Source organism: Mesocricetus auratus, unplaced genomic scaffold (assembly GCF_017639785.1).
Source record: "Mesocricetus auratus isolate SY011 unplaced genomic scaffold, BCM_Maur_2.0 Super-Scaffold_100015, whole genome shotgun sequence".
Taxonomy (NCBI): domain Eukaryota; kingdom Metazoa; phylum Chordata; class Mammalia; order Rodentia; family Cricetidae; genus Mesocricetus; species Mesocricetus auratus.
Genome location: NW_024429198.1, coordinates 37,030,228 through 37,053,973, shown reverse-complemented (window position 1 = coordinate 37,053,973; position 23,746 = coordinate 37,030,228). Strand labels below are relative to the sequence as shown.

Sequence of the window (23,746 nt, the reverse complement as noted above, 5' to 3'; positions counted from 1 at the left end):
CTAGCGGTGAGAGTGGAGTGTTGAAGTCTCCCACTATTAGTGTGTGAGATTTTATGTGCATTTTGAGCTTTAGTAATGTTTCTTTCACGAATGTAGGTGCCTTTGTATTTGGGGCGTAGATGTTTAAAATTGAGACTTCATCTTGATGTACTTTTCCTTTGATGAATAGGAAGTGTCCTTCTTCATCTCTTTTGATTGATTTTAATTTAAAGTCTAATTTGTTAGATATTAGGATTGCTACACCCACTTGTTTCTTGGGACCGTTTGATTGGAAGATCTTTTCCCAACCCTTTACTCTGAGATAACGTCTGTCTTTGATGTTGAGATGTGTTTCTTGTATGCAGCAGAAGGAAGGGTTCTGTCTTCGTATCCATTCTGCTAGTCTGTGTCTTTTTATAGGCAAGTTGAGGCCATTGACATTGAAGGATATTAATGACCATTGATTGATGATTCTTGTTTGTGCTTGATTTATTGTTAGTGAAGTTATTTTGTGTAGTTTCTCCTCCCTTTTTCTTTTGGTGTTTTGTAGAGTGGGATTATATATTGCCTGTGTCTTTGTGAATGTAGTTATCTTCCTTGGATCTAGGTTTTCCTTCTAGCACTTTCTGTAGAGCTGGATTCATGGATGCATATTGTTTAAATCTGGCTTTGTCATGGAATATTTTTTCTCCATCTATGGTAATTGAGAGCTTTGCTGGATATAGTAGTCTGGGCTGGTATCCTTGTTCCCTTAGCGTTTGTAGGACATCTGTCCAGGATCTTCTGGCTTTCATCGTTTCCATTGAGAAGTCAGGTGTAATTCGGATAGGTCTGCCTTTGTATGTTACTTGGCCTTTTTCTTTAGCTGCTCTTAATATTTTCTCTTTACTCTGTAGGTTTGATGTTTTGATTATTATAAGGCGAGGTGACTTCTTTTTCTGGTCCAGCCTATTTGGTGTTCTGTAAGATTCTTGTATTTTCATAGGCATATCTTTCTTTAGGTTCGGGAAGTTTTCTTCTATGATTTTGTTGAATATGTTTCCTGTACCTTTGAGTTGTATTTCTTCGCCTTCTTCTACACCTATTATTCTCAGGTTTGGCTTCTTCACGGTGTCCCATATTTCCTGGATATTTTGTGTTAAGGATTTGTTGGTTTTGAGATTTTCTTTGGTTGACGACTCTATATCCTCTAATGAGTCTTCAACACCTGAGATTCTCTCTTCTATCTCTTGTATTCTATTGGTGATACTTGCATCTGTAGTTCCTGATCGTTTACCCAGCTTTTCTATTTCCAGCATCCCTTCATTCTGTGTTTTCTTTATCGTTTCTATTTCAGCTTTCAATCCTTTAACTGTTTGAGTTGTTTCCTTCATTTTTTTTGGTTGTTTTTTCTTGGTGCTCTTTAGATTCTTTGAGAGATTTATTTCTTGAATTTTTCCCCCATTTCATGGATTTTTTGTTTGTTTTTTCTTCTATTTCTCTAAGGGATTTCCTCATTTCTTCTTTGAGGGTCTCCATCATCTTCATGAAATAATTTTTAAGGTCTGTCTCCTCTTCTTCGTCTATGTTGTGCTTTTCAGGTCTTGCTGGTATTGGATCCCTAGATTCTGGTGGGGTCATGTTGGACTTTCTATTGCTGAGTGAGCTCTTATTCTGTCTTCTTCCCATCTCTTCTTCCAGTGGGTGCTGGTAGGGTCTTTCTGTCTCCACTGGTCTCCTTCCTTCCTGAAGTTGAAGCTGGGGATGCTGACACTGAAGCTTAAGCTGAAGCTGGGGTTGCCAGAGGTTGGGGCCTGGAAGGGCTGATGTCTTTCCTGAAGCTGGGCTCACTGGAGTTTGGGGCCTGGAAGGGCTGATGTCTTTCCTGAAGCTGGGCTCGCTGGAGTTTGGGACTTGGAAGGGCTGATGTCTTTCCTGAAGCTGAACTCGCTGGGGTTTGGGGCTTGGAAGGGCTGATGTCTTTCCTGTGTGGACGGGTCTTCTGGATGCCAGGAGCGGCCCCAGAAGCTCAAGGGGATGGGTGTTGGGCAAGGAGGGGGGGAAGGTCCCTGCCGGAGACCCAACCTCACCTGAAGCTGGACTTGCTCAAAGATTTTCTTTTGCAGCAGCGACGGAGCAGAGGCGACCCTGTGCAGAGCAGAGCAGAGCAGAGCGAGCAGTGCTGTAACACTTGCCTGGGAAACCTTCCCTTGGCAGAGCGGAGTTAGAGAGAATTGTAACCTCTCCTGCTCCCTGCTCTTTGCTTTCTGCTCTCCAGGAGCAGAGCTGAACTGTAGCAACTTCGCTGGAGAAACCTCCTGCCAAGCAAAACTGCCACACTAGGCGAACATCCCCAGCTGGAAAACCCTGTCCTGCAGGAGCGGAGCCAATACACTGGGGAAGCCTTTCTCTGAGGCAAGGCTTTTTAAGCAGCTAAGCTTACTGCAACATGTGGTGGTCCTTGGCTCCCGAGCTCCAGGATACCTTTCCACCTGAGCTGTGTAACACTCATTATTCTGTGACTCCCAAGCTCCAGGATACCTGACCCACTCCTGTCCCATCCCGATCTGCTCAAAACGCTTACACAACCCCCATCCTCAAATCACTTCTTTTGGCTTCACACTTCACCTTACTCCTTCTCATCTCAGCAATAACTGCATTTACAGAGAGCTGTACTAGCGTTCTTAAAACCTCAGCAGATGTGATTAAAGCATTCCAAGATTTTACTTTTAATACCTAAAAGTTGTTTGCCAAAATATGAAAGAGTTGGGGGTTTTTAAATTATTCATGTACCAATAATCATAATCATAATTTAACCCAGAATAGGTTTTGTTTTGTTTTACACAGATCTCATGAAACCCAGTCTGGTTTTGATTCCCTGCATATATTTTTAAAGAACTTTTTGTTTGTTTTTTGGGGTTTTCTTTTTTTTTTTTTTTTTTTTTTTTGAGATAGGGTTTATCTGTGTGGCTCTGGCTGTCCTGGAACTCACTCTGTAGACCAGGCTAGCTTCAAACTCACTGAGATCCTCCTGCCTCTGCCTCCTGAGTGCTGGGATTAAAGGTGTACACCACCACTGCCCGGCTGAATTCCCTATGTATTAGGTTCTCTTGCCTCTGCTTCTCAAATCTGAGTGTTACAGGCGTGAACACCATGCCCAGTTCAAAAAGCAAATAAAATAGAAACTAACTTAAAGTTTATAGGTACATACTGGAGAGAAGGCTCCACAGTTAAGACCTCTTGCAGCTGCCACGCCTGCGCAGCCTTGAACCAAGAATCTGCAGAGGGTGTCAGGATTGATGGCACAGAGACCAGTTGGTGGTGAAAGAAGGCTTTGCTTTATTCTTACCCCGGCTGGTTATATACCCTGATACCAGAGGCGGGGGTTGGGGGGGGTCAGGAAGAGGCAGTTAGTCATTGGAAAGGTCAAGGTCAGGGTGTTCCTGTGGGTGAGCCCTTATCAGGAACTTATTGCTCCGGTAAACATTTTTTTCTTTGTGATTAAGGGCACCGGATTGTTTTTAGTAAAGATGTTTTTAGTCAACATGTTTTTTCTGCTATCAGTTACAGCTGCTTGCTCCCAGGCTGATGGGGAAGTGGGCCTCTGGCCAAGGTCTCTTGTTCCCACAGCAGCTCTTCCAGAGGACCAATGTTCTCATCACCTTCATCAGGTGACTCACACCTTTTGTAACCCCAACTCCAGGGCATCTAACATCTCTGGTTCACACACACCCCTATACATAATTGAAAAATACAGTGAACACAATTTTAAAAATATAGATATTTTAGGTCGGGCCTGGTGGCACACACCAGTAATCCCAGCACTTTGGGAAGTGGAGGCAGGAAAATCAGAAATGACACCTTTAGGTCCAGCCTGAGCTGCATGACACTTATCTCAAAGAAACAAAAATAAACAACAAATTATATAAAGTGGGACCGTGTTTGATAGATGCGTGAGGCACTGAGCTCAGTCTCTGATAATAAAATAATAACTATTGTTATATGTAACAGTAATAATTACAGGGGGGAAAAGACCACAAATTGGAGAGATCAGGGAACATGAAGGGGGTGGTGGGGAAAAATAAAGGGGAAAAAGTGATGTAATTATAATCAAATTAAAAATCCTTAAATACACATATGTGTATGTGTATATATATATCTGTAGAAAAGTATGACAGAGTCATCAGTTAAAAGACTATTAGCATAAAACATATTTGCAGGAATGTTAAAGAGAAAACTCATGCCAATTTTTAAGGAGGAAAAGGGTCATTTTATTTTAGAATATTTGCAGTGTGTGAGACTATATTCCTTGCAACTCTGAATGTAGGAAGGTCTGGAGGGAAGATGGCTCAGAAGTTGAGAGCACTTGTTGCTTTTGCAGAAGACCAGCCTTGGATTTCCAGGACCCACAAGGCAGCTCACAACCATCCCATAACTCCAATTCTGGGGAATCTGAAGCCCTCTTCTGGATGTCACAAACTGGTAATTCAGCACTTGTCTATGATCTATAACCAAAGGGACGAAGAGGAGCCGGCAGAACGCCCATCCCCTGGCTTCTGCAGGAACAGGAGAGCAGTGGGATACACCGGTCCCTCCAGAGAGCAACGCGGAATCCTCGGGAAACTGAGAGTGAGACCCTCAGTTTTGGGTTTCAACGTAGCACTGAAGGCGACTCCCAGAGGTCTCCTTCCGGAGCGTGGACGCCGGCACGGAGCGCCAGAGGAGGAGGGGCGTGGCCACGGCCCGCACGGCTGAGTCAGCGCTCGGCATTTGCTCGGAGGCAGGAGGGCGGGGCGTTAAGGGGCGGGGCTATCTAGAAGAGACCGGGCATTGGCTATTGGGGAGGGGAGGGTCGGCGGGGCGGGGCAGCCAGCCTCAAACCTCCGGGCATTGGCTGGTGGGTCAGCCAGGAACACGTGGTGCGGAACCGGCGCGGTAAGCGGGCGCTGTGTGGGCCTTCCTTCCCGGGAGGGCGCCGCGGGCCGGGGAGGGTTAGATACAGGGCCGGGCGGGCCGGGAGTCACCTTGGTCTGAGAGACAGTGAGGGGTCCCGGGCATCTGGGTGGGAACGGCGTAGTCCGGGACGTCCCGGATCCTTAATACACTGTCAGCCCAGGCCTGAATAACCCCAGGCCCCGGCGCGGACCACCAGTTCCGGAGGGACTTAACCCGGGACCTAGGCCTCCCCCGCCGCAAGAGCCGGTTCTGATTGGCCGACATGCCCCCTCCCCATAAATGCCAGGTCCCCCGGACCACCTAGTTCGCCCTGCAGGGCTGATGGGCTGTGCTCCCAGGCCAGCCTGCTTGGCAACAAGGGGCCGATGGGTCGCAGGGAGCAAAGGCTGGGCCGTCCTCGGGCCTGCACTTTGAGGACGCTGTCTGGCTCCAGAGACGCCTTGGTGCAAAGGCCCTGGGCAGGGTCCAGCTGGACCTTGCCCCCAGGATGGATCCACAGGAGAGAGGTCTCCGCGTGCCACTTTGCTGGTGCGAGCAGGCCGCTCGTTCATTCAACAGTTTCAGCTTACTCATTTGTAAAGTGGAGTAGATGTTTAATCCACTGTACTAACCCTGGAGAACCTGGGGTCGCCAATATTTTCCAGAGAGTCTTGTCATCACCGACTCTGTGTAATGAGCCGAAGACCCTGTCATGGGGGCCCTGTTGGTACTGCTCCTGGAGAGCTCAAGACTGGCAGATAGTGACGCTGTTGTCATATTTGACGGGAAGTTTGCTTCTGGTCAACCCACCAAACCATTTACAAAACGGTTCGCAATTGATGGCCTTGATGTTGGGGCAGCTGAAGCGGGAGTCATTAGAAATTAGTGAGAGGGAGAGTAGAACCTGGCTTGACTTGCTGCTGCTCCTGGATGGTCAGTTTGAAGGCAGGGTTCGCTTTAATGTGCCCTGGTAACTCAGCAGGGCAGTTGAAGCCTTACTGGTAATGCCCTTGGTGAAAGGTGTATGTACCTGAGGTCGTTACATCTTTGCCTTAACATTCACAGCAAAGCTCTGAGAATGTGATGCTGCACCATGGTGTTTGGGATTAATGTAAGGAACAGGAGCCCCAGTGAAAAGTTTCCAGTGTAGCAGATGGTTCTGCAGGATAAGGTTTCATCAGGCAAACAGGTGCCTTCCCTGTGCATAGTTGGTAACAGATGAGTGGAACGTAACACTGATTAACACCTGGGCAATATCTGTGGTGTCACCCTTTCAGGTGAGCCTGTGTAAGGTAGTCATGGGTCTAAAAATATTTCTTCTACTGTGCTAGGTTTTAAGGAGGAGGAAAAGATCCTGAGGACTTAGCAGTTCCACAAAGCACTGTCTCCTGCCTCTATAGGAGTTCTGTCTCAGGCCTGAGAAGTAAATGTTGGAACATGTGTCCAGAAAGCTGGAGTGTAGCTCACCTTTGGCCCTTAAGGAGGTTCAGTACAGTCTGTGGCTCAGGTTATCATTTGTTCTCCTCGGCTTAATTCATCTTGCTCTTTGAATCATAAGGCTGAGTGTAGGTTTGCAGTTGAAGAGGCAAAATGTGTGTATGGTGTTGGGGGGGTTATTTGTTTGCTTTTTGAGACAGGGTTGTACTGCATATCCCTGACTGGCCTGGAATTCTCTATATTGCTTTGGACCCTGTCCTGGCACTCACTCTGTAGACCAGGCTGGCCTCAAACTCACAGAGATCCACCTGCCTCTGCCTGTGACATTTTTATGGAGATCTTTGAAATGATTATTTCCTCTAGCAATAGAAGGTTAATAGTTCACCTTGTGCTTTATTTAAGAGTATAAAATTGGGGATGTAGCTGGTTGATGGAGTGTTCGCCTAGCATGCAGGAAATCCTGGCTTTGATCCCATCACCGCATGAATCAGACTTGATGGTTTGAACATGTAATTCCAACATTCAGAAGGCAGAGGAAGAGGATCAGGTGTTTCAGGCTAGCTCAGGCCACAAGAGGTCCTGTCTCAGACACATAAATAAATAAATAGTATAATATTTTAAAAAGTAAGTGCTGACTAGGCATGGTGATACACACCTTTCATCTTGGCACTCGGAAAGCAGGTAAATTTCTGTTCCAGCACGACCTGCTCTACACAGAAAGTTCCAGGACAGCTATTATGTGACCTTGTCTCAAAACAGTAAAATGCACAGTAAATCCATGTGATTGGAAAGTACCCACTTACTGTTTTCTTCAAATTGCCTGCCGCTGGGGCTCTCCTCTTTGGACACAAAATGTCCTGGAGCTTGTCTTTTAGAGTCAGGAAGCAGAAAATCATTCTAAGCCTGGCTGGCCCCCAGTCACTTCCTGGAGAGTCCTGTGATAAGTGTCCTGATGCAATGCTGACTGCAGGGCGGAGGAACACTTTCAGTCCTCACTCAGCTCCTCTGGCCACTGCCCTTCAGTCCCAGCCACAAGCAGGTCTGACTCCTCGTTGCTCTCTCTGCTTAGAATCTCCGAGGTCTGAAGTCTGCCAGAAAGATGTCAGCCCTCAAAGCTGTCTTCCAGTATATTGATGAAAACCAGGACCGCTATGTCAAGGTGAGGGGCTGTCTCTTCAATCTTGTCAAGTCAGAGAGACTTTCAAGAGGCTAATATGAGTTATGCCATTTGGATCAAGTATTAAAATTTCATGTTTCTTCATTGCATGATGGTAAAAATGTCAGGCTCTGGCTCTCGTTGTCTGACAGTTAATTATCTGTCTCCACAAATAATGCTCATTTGTTATTTTTCTCTCATCTCATATATAGTTTCTTGTGATCGTTATGGATTAAAAAAAAAGACGGCTTGAATCCAGCATGTTCTGAGTGATTCTATGATGTTATATTTAAAATGTTGCTTGGTTTTTATCTGAAAGAATTAAGACTTCAGTTTACTTTTGGAAGAACCACTTCAGATGAAACATTTTGACTTTTCACTCTAAAGCTTACATCTTGGCTGCTGCCAGGGAGACAAGTAAACTAACTTGGATCATGACATTGCAGTATGTTTTCTTTCTGTTGCAATTTTGTTGGCTATAAATATAAACTTACTTTTTGGAATTGTATGGTTTATAATCTTGTGCTTGGTGGTTGAAAATGAACATTCTGGCATCTTTCCTTCCTGCTTAGTTTTGGGCGTAGGAACAGTACAGTTTTGTTGGTTTTTAATCTAAATGTAGAGCAGGCAGGCTAGGTCTGCTGTGCACGGAAAGTGGAGGGGCCCGCCCCCGCCCTCAGAGAATAGCATTTCAGAGCCCTTTCCACTTGCTCTTTACAAACAGAAACTTGCAGAATGGGTGGCCATCCAGAGTGTGTCTGCCTGGCCGGAGAAGAGAGGGGAGATCAGAAGGATGATGGAGGTGGCTGCTGCAGACATCCAGACGCTCGGGGGCTCCGTGGAGCTGGTGGACATCGGCAAGCAGAAGGTATGAGCACATGGAGCCTCGAGCGGCCGGTTCTCCCTGGGGGCTGGGAAGAAGCACCAGGTCTGGGAGACATTTGGCTGCAGATGATCAACTCTAAGTCAAAGTAAGCTTGTACTGGCTCTTGCGTGCATCCCAGGGATTGCCTCGCTGAGGGCGAGTTAAAAGTTTTATGATTAATCAGCATGTCTCATTCCAGGAAGGAGAACTGTAGACCAGTGGGTGACTCACCAGTGAGTTAAAATGATTTTATTCTTAAGAAGAGCTGAAATTCCTTTCCCAGAAATCAAAGCTTTCACATTCAGGAGTTACACATTTTCCAAGTCACTTTATAAATACCAAAGCTTCCTGGAGCGTGCCCCCTGTGTATATATTCCAGTTTTCAGTTCAGTGTTTTCATGGGATGCCTGAGTGTGTGAGCAAAGTGGGCTCCTTCTCTTGGCCTCCATTCCTTTCACTTGGCTGGCCTTGTCCAACTGTGATGTAATGGGCTTTATTTTTATCTTATTATATCTTATTTTGTTATATTGTGTTGATTTCTTTTAGAAGCCTGTTCTTTTCTAGTAAGAAACAGCAAGGGAGTGAATCCAGATGGCAGAGAAACAGGGAGGAGGAGGAGAGAGGGAAAAGTATAATCAGAAATCATTGTATGAGAAGAAAGCCTATTTTCAATAAAAGGGAAAGATACACTTGAAAACAAAAGCATAACAATAAATAACAAAGCTCCCCCTCGGCACATATCTGTAGATGGAGAGGGCTTTGTAAGAACACCTTGTTTTCCTTCTAATTTTTGTTAGTGGTTTTGGTTTTGGTTTTTGTTTTGGTTTGAGATAGGATCTAACTATGTAGCCCTGGAAGGCTGGAACCCAGGGTGTAAACCACACAGGGCCTGGAACTCACAGAGATCCCTCTTCCTCTTCCCCCAAGCACCATGCCCAACTTCTTTATCTGATTTTATGATATATTTCTTAGCTACTTTAGTTTCACATGATTATTTAGCTCATTTTATTGTTTGTGTAGTTTTGTTTTTAGACAGACTCATCCTCCTATGTAACCCAAGTTGGCCCAGAGCTCATGACACTCTTCACCTCCTTGGAGATTTAAGGCATGAGTCACCACACCTGACTTCATTCTGCGTGTTTTCAAACCTTAGAAGTCTCTTATATTGCAAAATGTGACAAGATTTGATTTATCTTGGGTTTTTTGTTTGATGAATTAGGTGTGCAGTTACAATGAACAGTTCTGGAATTTGTGGTTAACCATTCAGTTTACTGTGCATATTTTATCCAAGGGTGTGGTGTGACCATTAGAAGCCATGGAATTCATGGCAAAAACCAGAATTCAAATCCAGGCTTTCTGACTTTTGGTCCAATACTTCTATCGAGATTTGCTTCCGATAACAATTTTAATAGTTAATATACAAAATCAGCTTCCCAACCCCCCTGCCACAGGAATAAACTAAAAGTTTCATCATATTTTCTTTATTTGTTTAGTCTTTTAAATTTTTTAGTTGCTTACTTCCTAGGAAAGGTCTTACTCTACAGTCCAGTCTAGCCTCCCAAAGGCCAGGGTTGCAAGTGTAGCCCACCTGCTTACTCATTTAAACTTTTTAGTTACTTATTTCCTAGGAAAGGTCTTACTCTATAGTGCAGTCTAGCCTCCAAAGGCCAGGGTTTCGAGTGTAACTCACCTGCTTTCTCATTTCCTTTGCTTTACCTGCCTCTCCCATTCTTCTCGTTGTGTTCTGGAAAAAACAAAGAATAACTAGGTGGGATAAATCACTTTTAAAGAGTTCCTTTACATTAAGTAAAGCAGTTGGGGGTGGGAGGGAGCAGGCACACCTTTAGGACAGCCAGGACTACACAGAAACCCTGACTCAAAAACAAGCAAAGTTACAGTAAATAAACCTATTCCATTACCACTGATGTAGTTACTTTTAAAGGCCATCCATAAAAGAATACAGTGACTGTTACACTATTTCCCATCAGGTAACACCTATTTCCATCAAGGAATTGAGAGATTTCTCTGCTCAGGCAGCTAAGAGGCAACGGATGGAAAAGGCCATGTGCCCTGTGCCCAGAAGTTTAAGGCATGATTCTCTTCCCCTGGTGCCTACAAGCCAACCTCATGAGACCTGATGTGCAGGCCCAGCCCTCGTAGCAGCTAGGAGCTCCTGGGTGTCATGATGCTTGCCTCTGATTCCAGAACTCAGGCAGGGAAGGGGCATCTTTTGAGTTCAGAAAGAGGAATTCCAACCATCTGCTGAGTTCTCTCGCATGCTTAGAGGCTGAAAGGTGGGAGATGAGAATTCTCTCTGCCCTCCCCCACACTCCCTAACCTTGTCATTTCAGTTGCTGCTCATTTTGTCTCTTAATCATAAGTTGTTAGTCTAGCTTCATTATCAGACAGCTATTGTATGCATTGGGCGATGGTGAGGGTAGTATGGCTTCTGGGCAGGCCGACTTCCAACTGCACTATCAGTTTAGTTTGTGCATTATGTTTTGAATGGGAGACATTTTCATAATAGTTCTTTGTAGTGGTTTCTAGTATATCAGCACATGTGTATGATGTTCTAGCTGGAACAGTTTCTTCCTCCTACCCTCAGACAAATGTGTGTGTGTGTGGGTGTATTGTGCTTCCCTGTCAACTTCTTGTGTTCTTTGCTGTGCACAAGGTTTTTCTGATAAGATGTTAGCACTAGTAGAAAAGGCACTTGGGCTGCAGGGTGTGAGTACATTCTGCTTAGGCCACAGAGTCACAAATGGTAACCACTGACCTGATGTAAAGGTAGGAAAAGACTTAAGACTGATTGGTCTAGAAATCTGTAACTAGTGGGGTGGGGGGAGTGCCAACTACCACCATTTCATTTACCAGACATTATATGAATTCTCTTTCTTTCTGTTTTGAAGATTTTTTTTAAAGTCTGTGTGTGTGTGTGTGTGTGTGTGTGTGTGTGTGTGTGTGTGTTGGCCTGTGCTCACAAGTTTAAGTGTTTGTAAGCAACATGTCTGCTGGTACCCAGAAAGGCTGAAAGATCATCAAACCCCTGGTGTTGATGTTACAGGTGGTTGTGATGTCTGATGTGGGCTCTGGGACCTGCACTCGGGTTCCCTGGAAGAGCAGAAAACACTCTTAACTGCTAAACCATCTCCCTAACCCTGATTCCCTTAATGTCCTGGTTGGTGGTCCATTCTGTTCATCTGTTGTCTACATATAGAATTTTTAAAATGCAGCATTCAGTTGCAGATTGTAGTTGTTTTAGCTATTATTTCAGAAATGAGCTAAGTTGTATCCCAGACCCAGGCTACATAATGTTTCATTGTGTGTATTGATGATTTTTTTTTATTTTTTTAAAGCAGCCTTTAGTGGTTTACCAAACTACTTGTAGGTGTGAGTCAGTTCATGCTCGTTGGGCTTCTGGAAAGTGATTTGGGAAACCATTGGATTTCAGGAGAGTTAATTAAGAACTGTTAAATGATAGGATCCTAATGCTCTATAGCAGAGGTTGGTGGATGAGAATAGTAAGACCATCCTAGCTAGATTTAATGACAGCTGCCAGACACTCCCAGTTTATTAACCAGACTGTCTCCCACTGCTCACTCCCTCCCCGTCAGCTCCCAGATGGCTCGGAGATACCTCTTCCTCCCATTCTGTTGGGTAAGCTGGGCAGCGATCCCCAGAAGAAAACAGTATGCATTTACGGGCACCTGGATGTGCAGCCTGCGGCCCTGGAGGATGGCTGGGATAGTGAGCCCTTCACCTTGGTGGAGCGGGATGGTAAGCGTGAAAAGTTTCTGTACCCTAATAAGCCTCTCCACTGATGCAACAATCCAAAGCAGACCAAATCAAACTGAATTTTAAAAGCCCTCGTTTAATGGTTACAAAGCTCCAAGATGGCCTTCCAGCACCTCCTGACCCCTTCCCCCCAGAGAGGAGATGGAAAACCACATATCTGTTTTCTGCGGGACAGTTTAAATGCCCTGTGGGAGTGGTCTTGAGCATCTCTCGGGGAGGGGCCATCATTTGGTGGACTTTCTGAGATGCAGCAGGGTTTGGAGCGAGGTAATGGAGGGCTTGGCTAGAACTTCCACCATAACATTCCAGACTCTTTGGGTCTACGGATACCAGGGACTGGGGAGAAGCTTCCACTGTAACAAAGCACCCGGTGCTTGCCAACTGAAGTGCTCAACATTAGAGGAATAGTTTTGGAGATGTTACATTTGGAAAATCACTAATATTCCCCTGGGGTTTTCTCTTTCTGGTACATTTTTAATGTAAGTTTCTCATTTGTGCCTTGGTTACTGAAAGCTCAGAAAAGTTTTCCTTTTCTCATGACAAGTCCTTGGTGGGAGCCTGCGAGGCCTCCCTTCAACCCTAACACCTTTCCAGATCATCCATCCCGAATTGAGGCTGCATGGTGCTTCCATTCCCAGTTGTCACTGTTCAGATCAGAAGAGCCCCTGAGATACAGCACCTTCTGCCTTTGAGCCTTGCTCCTCAGGGCTAAATCCCAGGCCCCCTAACAGAGTGTGGAGGCTGCCTTTAGACATGTTCTGTGGACGGTCACATGCCTGTGAAATGGGAAACGTTATTTTTACCTAATACCATTCTGTTGTAACTCCATGAGCACTTGGCTTCCTCCTGAGTGTCAGACCTCTGTGTCTGTGTGGTCGTTCGTGGTCACCTGAGTTCACGCAGCCGGGCATCCTCATCTCTCTTCCTTGGGCCCTCTCTCACATAACCCTTTGAATGACAGTCTTCCCACCACCCATACCAGAAACAGGCTGTCCTGTCCCTGCCTTGTGCCATCTCTAGTCGCTTCCCGGCCTCTGCCCCGCCCATGCTGAGGATTCCCCAGTGCTGATCCCGATGACAAGACCACACTCCTTATAGCCTAACACCTCCCATTGGATTCAGATTAGACAAAAAATGGGGATGTGAGTATAGTCTGTAGTGTTCTGTGATGATGATGGCCATGTGTTTCTGAAGCAACCAGGCTTCCACGTGGCTATGTTAGCTGTGTAGGGCACATAGTCTTAAAGGTTTCCTGGAAACGGATGGTAAATCCCTGCAAATCCTGGTCCTAGCCATTGCTATGCAAGGGAAACAGATGCACCCATGTGACTGCCTCTTGAATTGCAAGAAATTCCTTCTGAATTTAGCATAGGGATGGCTAGAGACTCAGGCTTTTAAAGTAAAAAAGGCCCTATTGCTCAGGACCACTGTGTGAGTTTGTGCCTAGGCATTCACTTGAGAAAAGGTTTCACTTGAGAAAAGGTCCTTTTGATTTGTTGTCTCTAACTGGATCTGCTGATTGCTGTTCCAGGCAAGTTATATGGGAGAGGCTCGACGGATGATAAGGGGCCAGTGGCCGGATGGATGAATGCCCTGGAAGCCTATCAGAAGACTGGCCAGGTACACCCACCCTCACGTTAGATTCTGTCCACTCATCAGCTCATGTGAGTAGAGGTCTAAAGGTCACTAGAGAGAAGAAAGCAAGGCTCCACCTTGGTCGCACAGGTGACTTAGATTGAAGATTACAGGTGTTTGCAGTTCTAGAAATCATTAAGCAGTCATTGTCTTACAGATGCCCAAAGGTCAAGTTATCACCACTCAGCAAGATTCTTGCCAACACTTAGAATGTGATCTTTGTTTCTCTCCTTTCATTCTGTGCTGGCATCAAACCCAGGTTTCGTGTATGCTGGGAAATTCCATACCACTGAGCTGTATCTCCATCCCCAGTGTGAATTGAATTTTATTTTATTTTATTGTGAATGTTTTGAGGATTTCTTTTTTGTTGCTTATTTGTTTTGCTGATAATTTTGTTATTGTTTTATTTTTTAGGTGTTTTTTTGTTTTGTTGTGGTGTTTTGTTTTGTTTTGTTTTTCATGGCAAGGTTTTTCCTGTGTAGTCCTGGCTACACTCTGTAGACCAGGCTGGCCTTGCACTCACAGAGATCTGCCTGCCTCTGCCTTCTGAGTGCTGGGACTAAAGACACATGCCACCACTGCCTGGCTTGTTGGCATTTTTTTTATTGTTGTTGTTGGTTGGTTGGTTGGTTTTGAGATAGGTTATCACTATATAACCCTGGCTGACCTGTAACTCACAGAGCTTCATGTGCCTCAGCTTCCCTAGTGCTAGATTATAAGCATGCCACCACCCTGGCTCCCACAAGTGAAGTCTAGGTGGACTTGTTTGTTCGATACAGAGTCATGCTCTATAACTCAGGCTGGCCTTGAACTCATGACAACCCTCCTTCCTCAACCTTCAAGTGCTAGGATTGCAGACATGTGCCACAACCTTGACCAACACAAACTTTCAACCTTTGACCATACCCATGAGTGTAGTCCCTTGCTAGAATGTAACAAACTTTGTGATATTGGGAAAATTCTTTTCTGTGTGTGATTTATATTCTCCTAAAACAATAAATGTTAGACTATTTTGCGTATTTTTTTTCAAAATTACTAAAATATAGAAAATGGGGTGGGGGCAGTTTTAGAAACTTAACTCTATAGCTTCTAGTGTTGTTCCCTACCAGATTTTTTATTATCTTTAACCTGATTGTGATCATGCTGTCTGGACAATTTTTGCATATGGATATTATTTCAGAGCATGATAAATAAGAATAAGTATTTTTGTTTAGGTGTAGAAAATTAGATCTGGAAACAGGCTCACATTCTTTTCATCTGGGATCCCCTGCATGAGAAAAATCAGGTTTAAACACACACACACACACACACACACACACACACACTCTGTCAAGCAGAACTGGGCACAGAAACCAGGAAGACTCAGCAACTGCAGGGCTCCACACAATGTCGTGGACCACAGAGGGGAGGGAGCTCAGGACAGAGCCCTGAACACCTTCACTCGGAACTGTCAGTGTATTGAGGTTCTAAAGATTGCACCTGGGACCGAAGAAGAGGGTGGGAGGGAGCTGGGGCTTTTCGGCTGTGACCCCTGTGGCTTTGTCCTGTGTGTGTGTGTGTGTGTGTGTGTGTGTGTGTGTGTGTGTGTGTGTGTGTGTGAGTGTGTGAGTGTGTGTGTGTGAGTGTGTGTGTGTGAGTGTGTGTGTGTGGGTGTGTGAGTGTGTGTGTGTGTGAGTGTGTGTGTGTGAGTGTGTGTGTGTGTGTGTGTGTGTGTGTGTGTGTGTGTGTGTGTGTGTGTGTGTGGCTTCTAGCTAGTTGCCTGCTCGTATGGAGCTTCTTTGTTCACTTGTGGACAGGCTGCCCGCTTCATCCTATGGAGCTAGAAGAACTCGGGGAGCATTATCCACAGAACTTGACCCAGATTCCAGACCTGTGTTGAGATTCCCACCCAGCACCTCAGGACCTCTTGGCTTCTTGTGCAGAGGGAAGCTGGCAGTGTATAAGGCCTTCCAAGTATGGAAAAGGTCTCCCTTAGCCATAGCAACAGTGAAGACTCAGTGATTATTAAAAATAAATAAATTCTCTCCTGATTCCTCTTATTTTCTTTGTGTGTGTGTGTGTGAGAGAGAGAGAGAGAGAGAGAGAGAGAGAGAGAGAGAGAGAGAGAGAGAGAGAGAGAGAGAAAGAGCACACTACTGGCAAGTGTTATTGCATGTGGGTATGTTTGTACCAGGGTATGCACACATGTGGGAGTCTGAAGTTGAGTTACAGAACATTGTGAGCAGCCATGTTTGTGCTGGGAGTGGAACCCTGGTCCTCTGAGAAGCAATCAGTTCTCTTCAGATGGCTATGCTTTGCCCTTCTCCCTGTCTAGTGGCTTTCCCTACACTCATTGACTCACTCTGTGAATGTAGGGATCCCTGCAGGCATACCTAAGCATGGTGTAGGGCTTTCCCTTCCCACCCTGGACTCCCACAGGCCAGGGAGAGAAGATCTCATATTTGAAGCTAAATTTCAAAACAGTCTCTTGTGTGTTGCTTCTGCAAGAAAAGTAAGGAAACTGGCTGTTTTGCTATGTCCCTGTCACAGGAGATTCCTGTCAACCTGCGATTCTGCCTGGAAGGCATGGAGGAGTCTGGCTCCGAAGGCCTGGATGAGTTAATTTTTGCCCAGAAAGACAAGTTCTTCAAAGATGTGGACTATGTCTGCATTTCAGACAACTATTGGCTGGGGAAGAATAAGCCGTGCATCACATACGGGCTCCGAGGCATTTGTTACTTCTTTATTGAGGTATGAGCTGAGCCCCACAAACTTCACCTTGTTTCTCTCTAACCGTAAGTCTCTTTGTTCTTCTGTACCATGACACGGGCAAATACCAAGAAGTTAATCCCACATGAAGGAGGATCTCAGAGCTTTCCAGGGAGCTTCTTGGGTTCCATAATCCATCCTGATAACCCAGGCATGGACTTCTGAGGTCAGAAGTCCAATCTCATGGCAGTTTCAAATTCAGATGGTATTATCTGTGACATTTATTAGATTAGATGAGATGACAGCAAGTGCTAGTCCTTCTAGGATGGCTTGGACAAATAAACACTCGAGAGCCCGTCCTTTGAAAGTCAAAATGTTCACATTTTAGCAGGTAAGTGCTCAATCCCATGTCTGAGTTTTCCTGAGAGAACGGAGACTCTCTACCCAATGAGCAGGGAGTGTGGCAAACTCTGCCACAGGCTGATAGAGATCTTCTCCCACTGAGATGATGGTGGTGGGTCACCTAATAGGAAAGAACCCATGGCTGTAGCTGTGTGAGACTATGTGCATGTTACCATTGATTCTGTGCTGTGAGGAGCTTCCCATCCCCTTTATAGATGGGAGTCTAATCACACAGTGGTTACCTGACTTGCCTGGCTATAAGACCAGTCAGTACTCAAATGGGTCTGACTGGGGTTTCATGTTGATGGGGTCATGCTTCAAGCTTGGTGTTGTCCTCTGAGGAAACATGTTCAGGGGGTCTGCAAAATGACAAGATTCTGCCCTTCCTTTTAAAGGGGTAACCAGTGTTAGAGAGGCTGTTCTACACCATACTTCTGTCTGCAGCCAGCATTCCCCATGCACCTGCAGCCAGCATTCCCCATGCACCTGCAGCCAGCATTCCCAATGCACATGTGGTCTGCACATCCAGGAGTCCATCTGGTGTCTGGATTTTCTAATTGGGAAATGCATTGCTTTGCTCCTTGAGGGAGCAGATTTGGACTAGAAAACTGTCAGTCTTACAACTGTTCTTTGTCAATGCAATGCCACATAATTAAAATAAGCTCCCACTAAGCCACCAAATAAAGTGACCTTTTGTTTCTGTCCAGGTGGAATGCAGTGACAAAGACCTCCATTCTGGGGTGTATGGTGGCTCAGTGCATGAAGCCATGACGGATCTCATTTCACTGATGGGTGAGCTTAGGGCTGGAGCTGTCTGGGCCAGCACTTTGTCACTTAGGGAAGTGGACAGGGTACTTTTTATAAGCTCTCTGTGTGCATGCCTAGTATGTTTCAGCATCCTTCATGAGCCTACTCAGCCATATTTCTAATTAAGTTTCCTTCCTCTGGGCATGACTTTGTTTAAAGGGCCTTGTGTTTCATTCCTGCCTCTGCCCCTTCCTGTCCTTGCATCTATCCCATACCTCATCACTATCTATAGAAGGTTCTCCCTCCCTCCCATATCCAGTGGGATGGCCCTTCGTCCTGCTCAGCCTGTCCCTTAGAAACCCCGGGTGCTGTCATTCACGTGAGCATGCTTTTTACATCTCTCAGAGCATCTGCTTTGATCTGTTCCCACTGGCTGTAACTAGGTCCCCTGTTTGGTCAGCCTCTGGAGAGCAGGAATGACAGCTTCCTTCTAGCATTGTACTAGTATAAAGCTAAGTGGGAGCCATGGTCTCTGTGTAGTTTTGAAATCTTCTCTCATCCTGCCTCCCAGGATGAAGGCTCCTGCAGGTGAAATGACATTGCATCTATAGTTAGAGACTGCTCTGTGACACACAGAGGTCCCCTCGCCAGCTTTAGAGGACCTTGTTTCTTGTAGAATATGTATTGTCAAGAAATGCTGCCTAGTGTGGGTTTTTAGTTCCTGTCCTGGTGCTCAACTGGGGGCTAACTTATGCACTCCACATGTTCCTCAATCTCTCTAAAAAGCAGGGGTGAGGAGTGGTCCTGTCCACCTCCTTGAGGCTATTTAACTGACTTACTGGCGTAATGTGCCCAGGTGCTGTTGTGTGGCTATTTGCCCTGGTACCTGAGTTCTTGGAGTCAGGACAACTCAGAACTCTGCCCCAACTAAGCACTCCACCCTCTGCCGCTTCCCTCAGGCTGTCTGATAGACAAGAAGGGGAAAATCCTCATCCCTGGCATCAACGACGCCGTGGCTCCTGTGACAGAAGAGGAGTGTAAGCTCTATGAACACATTGACTTCAATATGGAAGAGTTTGCCAAGGATGTGGGGGCTGAGACCCTTCTGCACAGCTGTAAGGTACTGCTCTCCCTCAACCCCCGGAGACCCCTTCTGCACAACTGCAAGGTTCTGCTTGCCCTCTGGTGCTCCCGCCCCTGCCCCTGACAGACCACCAGGGCTCCCACGACAGTATCCACCACACTCATAGACATCCAGTGTCAGAGACTCATCCTAGGGGGGGGGGCATGCTCAAGACTCATCAAAAGTAGGGTGTGGTCAAGTTGAGAGCTGTTAGGGCTTTCAGATGCCAGGACCAACCTTTGACCAAGTTGGGGGGGGGTCCTCTGAGGGAGCAGAGTCCTCTCTTGCCACAGCTGCTGTTTGTTCTGTTTGGGTTTATGGACCACATTGTTCCCACAAGGCCCAGAAATTAAGCTGGAGGCAGAAGCTATTTGCCATTACTTAATTGGTAGGAGGAAGGAAAGTTTTATCTTAATGTATTTCTTGTCTTAGGAGTATGGCTATCAGTTTGTCACCTCAGTGTAGCCAACATTATCAGACATTAACAGATCCTGCCTCTTCTGGGCCCTAGGGACAGGAAATGAGAGGAACAGGCTAGGCTGGACTCCTGAGTTCCACCTGTCTCAGAGTCAAAGGAACAAATAACTAAAAATGGTTGTGCTATCAGTCAGTCTGGGCACAAGGCTAGAGAACCTGGCTAAGGGGAGATGTCGAGCCTGGGAGTTGCTTCTCAGTCTGACAAGGGCTGAGTGAGAGAAGAACAGGGACATCTTAGCTCACAGCAAGCCACCCACTCACCGTCACTTCTTGAGGCCATTACTGCTACACAACCCTCCTTTGGAGTAATGTGACGTTAATTCCAGTACACTGGGTGGGGGTTCCCATGTCCTCCTGTGTAGACACCTATCTCCTCCATGAGCAGATCTGACCTCTTGTGCTTCTACAGAAAGACATCCTGATGCACCGATGGAGATATCCGTCCCTCTCCCTCCATGGCATTGAAGGGGCCTTCTCGGGCTCAGGGGCCAAGACTGTGATCCCCAGGAAAGTGGTGGGCAAGTTCTCCATCAGGCTGGTGCCCAACATGACACCTGAAGTTGTCAGCGAGCAGGTATGCGGGGTGCACATGGCAGCCGAGAGCTGCTGTGATGTTAAACTTAAAACAGTTGTAAGAACTTTCTCCCAGGCAGAAGCCTCCACATCCTGACCCCCACCCCTCAACATTTACTGTAATAAGCAGTGTAGAAGCTTGTCAAAGACAAAGGTCATATGAGCAAGCATTTACACACTTCAGACTGCTGAGGCATGTGAAAATATGACCTCTGACCTCAGCCTAAAGATGTCAAGCAAACACTTGCCTCTCTCGGGTGAGGAGAAGAAGGGCGGATCTGGGTGGCTATAGGTAAGTGAGGGTCATGGAACATGTACCTTATTGGTGAGAGACTTCGTAAAGAGATGAGATGAGAGGCTTCTGGGAAGAGGACACCCGGCCTCTCTCCAGAGGAAAACAGGCAGCCCCCCCAGACCAGTACCCACCGTTGGTCTTGTTTGTTTGGTTTTGAGTTTTGTTTACATTTATTATGTATATGAATGCTTTGCCTGTCACTCAAATAAATCACTCTCTCAGGTCCTTTCTACGCTGCAGTGATTATGCGCATCAGTGTCCAGCAGCAGAGAACGAAGCTCGCCACAGGCCTTTCTAGACTCCTAGATGCTGTGTAGAACTATTATGCCCAACTCGTCATGACATCTAGACACCCTGCAGATTCTCATTGAGTCAAATGCAGGATATGAAATACCTTGGGTCTCTTCTGCTTATGGTTTAGGTTTCAAGCTACTTGTCAAAAAAGTTTGCTGAACTGCACAGCCCCAACAAGTTCAAGGTGTACATGGGCCATGGTGGGAAGCCCTGGGTATCTGACTTCAACCATCCTCATTACCTGGCTGGGAGAAGAGCCCTGAAAACAGGTTGGCTGTCCCCTGGAGGTGGATGCCAGGCCCTGAGAGTGTCTGAGGACTCTGTTGTAGCGTGTTGTACACATGACGGTGTCGATGGTGTTGTGAGCGCGGCTGAAGTGTGGAGTGCGATCAGGGCCTTAAGCTGTAGGAGTGGCTTCCTGAGCCCACGGTCTGGACTAAGTGTTGGGAAGTGGTGGCTCTCTGGCATCCAGGACCCAGAGTTCATCACTTCTCTTTATTTTACTTTCCCCAGTGTTTGGTGTTGAACCTGACTTGACCAGAGAAGGTGGCAGTATTCCTGTGACCCTGACCTTTCAGGAGGCCACAGGCAAAAATGTCATGCTGTTACCAGTGGGGTCAGCAGATGACGGTGCCCACTCCCAGAATGAAAAGCTGAATAGGTAAGACTGGGCCTGGGCCTGAGCTTGGGTTGCAACCCCCAGCAGACGACAGGTCTGTGACCACTCCTCTGTTGTCCCGTAGTGGTTTGGTAGTAAAAACCGATGAGAGGCAGGCATAAGGCCGTGATAGTGGCAGATTGAAAACAGGATTCATCTGGATTCATTGTTCATCACACTCTTCATGTAGCACCCATGTTTATGAAAAGTTACACTGCATCACTAATCACTCACACTCCCCCTCACAGACAGACATACTGGGCCTTCCTCCACCCTCCCTCAGGGTAGAGAGTGCCTTTGAGAAGCAGGGAGGAGGGAGCCAGGCAAGCAGGCCACAGGCGCTGTGGGAGGCTACAGCCCTTCATTCACTCCCAGGGCTCTGGGTGAGACTAAGTTCTAGACCAAGGCCAGGACTGGTAGTTGTTTTTTTTCTTTCTTTCCTTTTTTTTTTCTCTTATTTGAGGGCCTGCCATCCAGCTCCCAAATAATGAATGAATCCCCGGTCTTAGCTTATCCCATCTACCTTTTGCCTCTTAGCTTTTACCTTTCTCTATTCTGTATACCTTTTTTTTTCTTCTTACTCTATGACTGACAGGGTGGTTGGCCCCTGGCGTCCCCCTCTCCTTCTCCTTGTCTTGCTCCTCCCTCTTCTTCCTCTTTTTCTATTTATTCTTTCTGCCTGGCAACCCCACGTATTTTCCTCTCCTGCCTAGCTATTGGCCATTCATCTCTTCATTAGATCAATCAGGTGTTTTAGACAAGTAAAGTAGCACAGCTTCACAGAGTTAAACAAATGCAACATAAAAGAATGCAACACATCTTTGCATCATTAAAAAAAATATTCCACAGTATACAAGAATGTGACGCATGTTGAATTAGTATTCCTCATCAAGGACTGGTTATTGTGGTAAGGAATGGCGGGAGATGTCACACCAAACTTGTACTTAAGAACTGCCAGGCTGAATTTTAAAGCCGAACCACACTTGACAGCCTGAGTAGGGGTGCTCCCTAGAGACAGAGCACTAGGAGGACTCACTGCCCACCTGGATGCTGACTCCTCAGTCAGCTGCTGATTGGTGGTGGTGGTGATTGTTTTCTCTACTAGGCACAACTATGTAGAAGGGACCAAGATGCTGGCAGCATACCTGTATGAGGTGTCTCAGCTGAAGAACTGAGAAGTCTCATTTTCCATGGAGTGCCGCGCCTCCCAGAAACAATGTAACCTCTGCCCACTTCCTTCCAGCTTCCTTAGGGAAGCAGAAGTTTCTTTTCCCTATCTCTCTCAGGTCACAGGCAGACTTGCAAGAATGGAGACAGTGCCTCCAGCTGTCACCAGGGTAGAGTTAACTATGTCAGACAGTTGGAAATGTTCAGTCCTAAGACTTACTGGGGACAGCTGACTGACCCAGGTTGGGAGGAAGAAATTCTCAGGGTGGTCAGTATGACTTCCCCTAGAGTCCAAAAGCTCCAAGTCTGTGAGAGGTACTGCCCATCGTGGGCTTGAATGACCAGGATGGATTGTTCTCTGCTTTCTCCCTTAAGCTTGTGCTGTGACAGCGCCATGGTGACCCCTCACTGTGCTCTGTCTCTGTTCTTAAGACCCTTGCTGACCATCACTAGTGTCCCTTCCTGTTACAGCCCCTCAATCTGTCCACGCAGCCTAGTGGAAGCATCAGTTTAGAGCTAGCTGCCCTGCTAATAAAGGTGATGATGTGCCTCTGGAGAAATTGCTGTAGCCTCACTTTCTTGGGGAATACACATGCAGGTGTTCACTGGTGCATGGGGATACACATGCAGGTGTTCACTGGTGCATGGGGGATACACATGCAGGTGTTCACTGGTGCATGGGGGATACACATGCAGGTGTTCACTGGTGCATGAGGATACACATGCAGGTGTTCACTGGTGCATGGGGATACACATGCAGGTGTTCAATGTTGCATGGGGATACACATGCAGGTGTTCACTGGTGCATGCGGATACACATGCAGGTGTTCACTGGTGCATGCGGATACACATGCATTCTCCTTACCCTCTTACCCTGGAATCACAGCCAGGTTTTCTACAGGAGCCTGATGTCTGACCCCTACTTAGCTCCTTCTTAACCACTCCCATCCTTGTCCCCATTTGTACTTTCAGAGATGCATACCCCAAGAAAACAATCTGATATCAATCATTTTACATCCCCGTGTTACTAAAACTGTTCAACTGTCTCTCCGGGTCTGTGCAGTTGGACTCTTGTGTCTAGTGAGATGTAAACTAATCAACGATAGTGAAATGGTCAGCATTCAGTGACAATGTTTCATGAGGAAATTGTGCTGAGGGTGGAGACACTTCCGCCCTCTGGAGTATTTACAGCTGGTCTCCATTGTTCCCCCACAGCAGCAAGCTGGCCCTTGGGAAGTGCACAACCACCTTGCACTTGATCTTAGCCAAAAGGCCTAGAAGTCATAGAGATGGCTCAGTGGCTAAGAGCAATGGCAGCATTTCCAGAGGTCCGCAATTCAATTCCCAGCAACCACATAGCCCTAAATTCAATTCCCAGCTCACAACCATCTGTAATGAGATCTGGTGCCCTCTTCTGGCCTGCAGGCATATATGCAGGCAGAACACTGTATACATAATAAATAAATATTTAAAAATAGTTAAAAAAAACTTTTGTTATGCCCAGATCATGGAGTCCCCCAAAGACCACCAAGGAGTCCGAA

At 46.4% G+C, this 23,746-nt stretch overlaps 1 protein-coding gene across 1 annotated transcript; it reads left to right on the top strand.

Annotated features, from left to right (window-relative positions):
- The first annotated feature begins 4,800 nt into the window (after nt 1-4,800).
- On the top strand, nt 4,801-22,761 carry Cndp2 (carnosine dipeptidase 2). The gene is made up of 12 exons (XM_005065396.4): nt 4,801-4,893; nt 7,400-7,489; nt 8,211-8,354; nt 11,966-12,128; nt 13,678-13,766; nt 16,311-16,511; nt 17,579-17,663; nt 18,578-18,738; nt 19,628-19,792; nt 20,508-20,649; nt 20,894-21,041; nt 22,144-22,761. Exons 2-12 carry the CDS (start codon nt 7,430-7,432, stop codon nt 22,211-22,213), a joined length of 1,428 nt encoding a protein of 475 aa, XP_005065453.1. The 5' UTR covers nt 4,801-4,893; nt 7,400-7,429; the 3' UTR covers nt 22,214-22,761.
- The last annotated feature ends 985 nt before the right edge of the window (nt 22,762-23,746 follow it).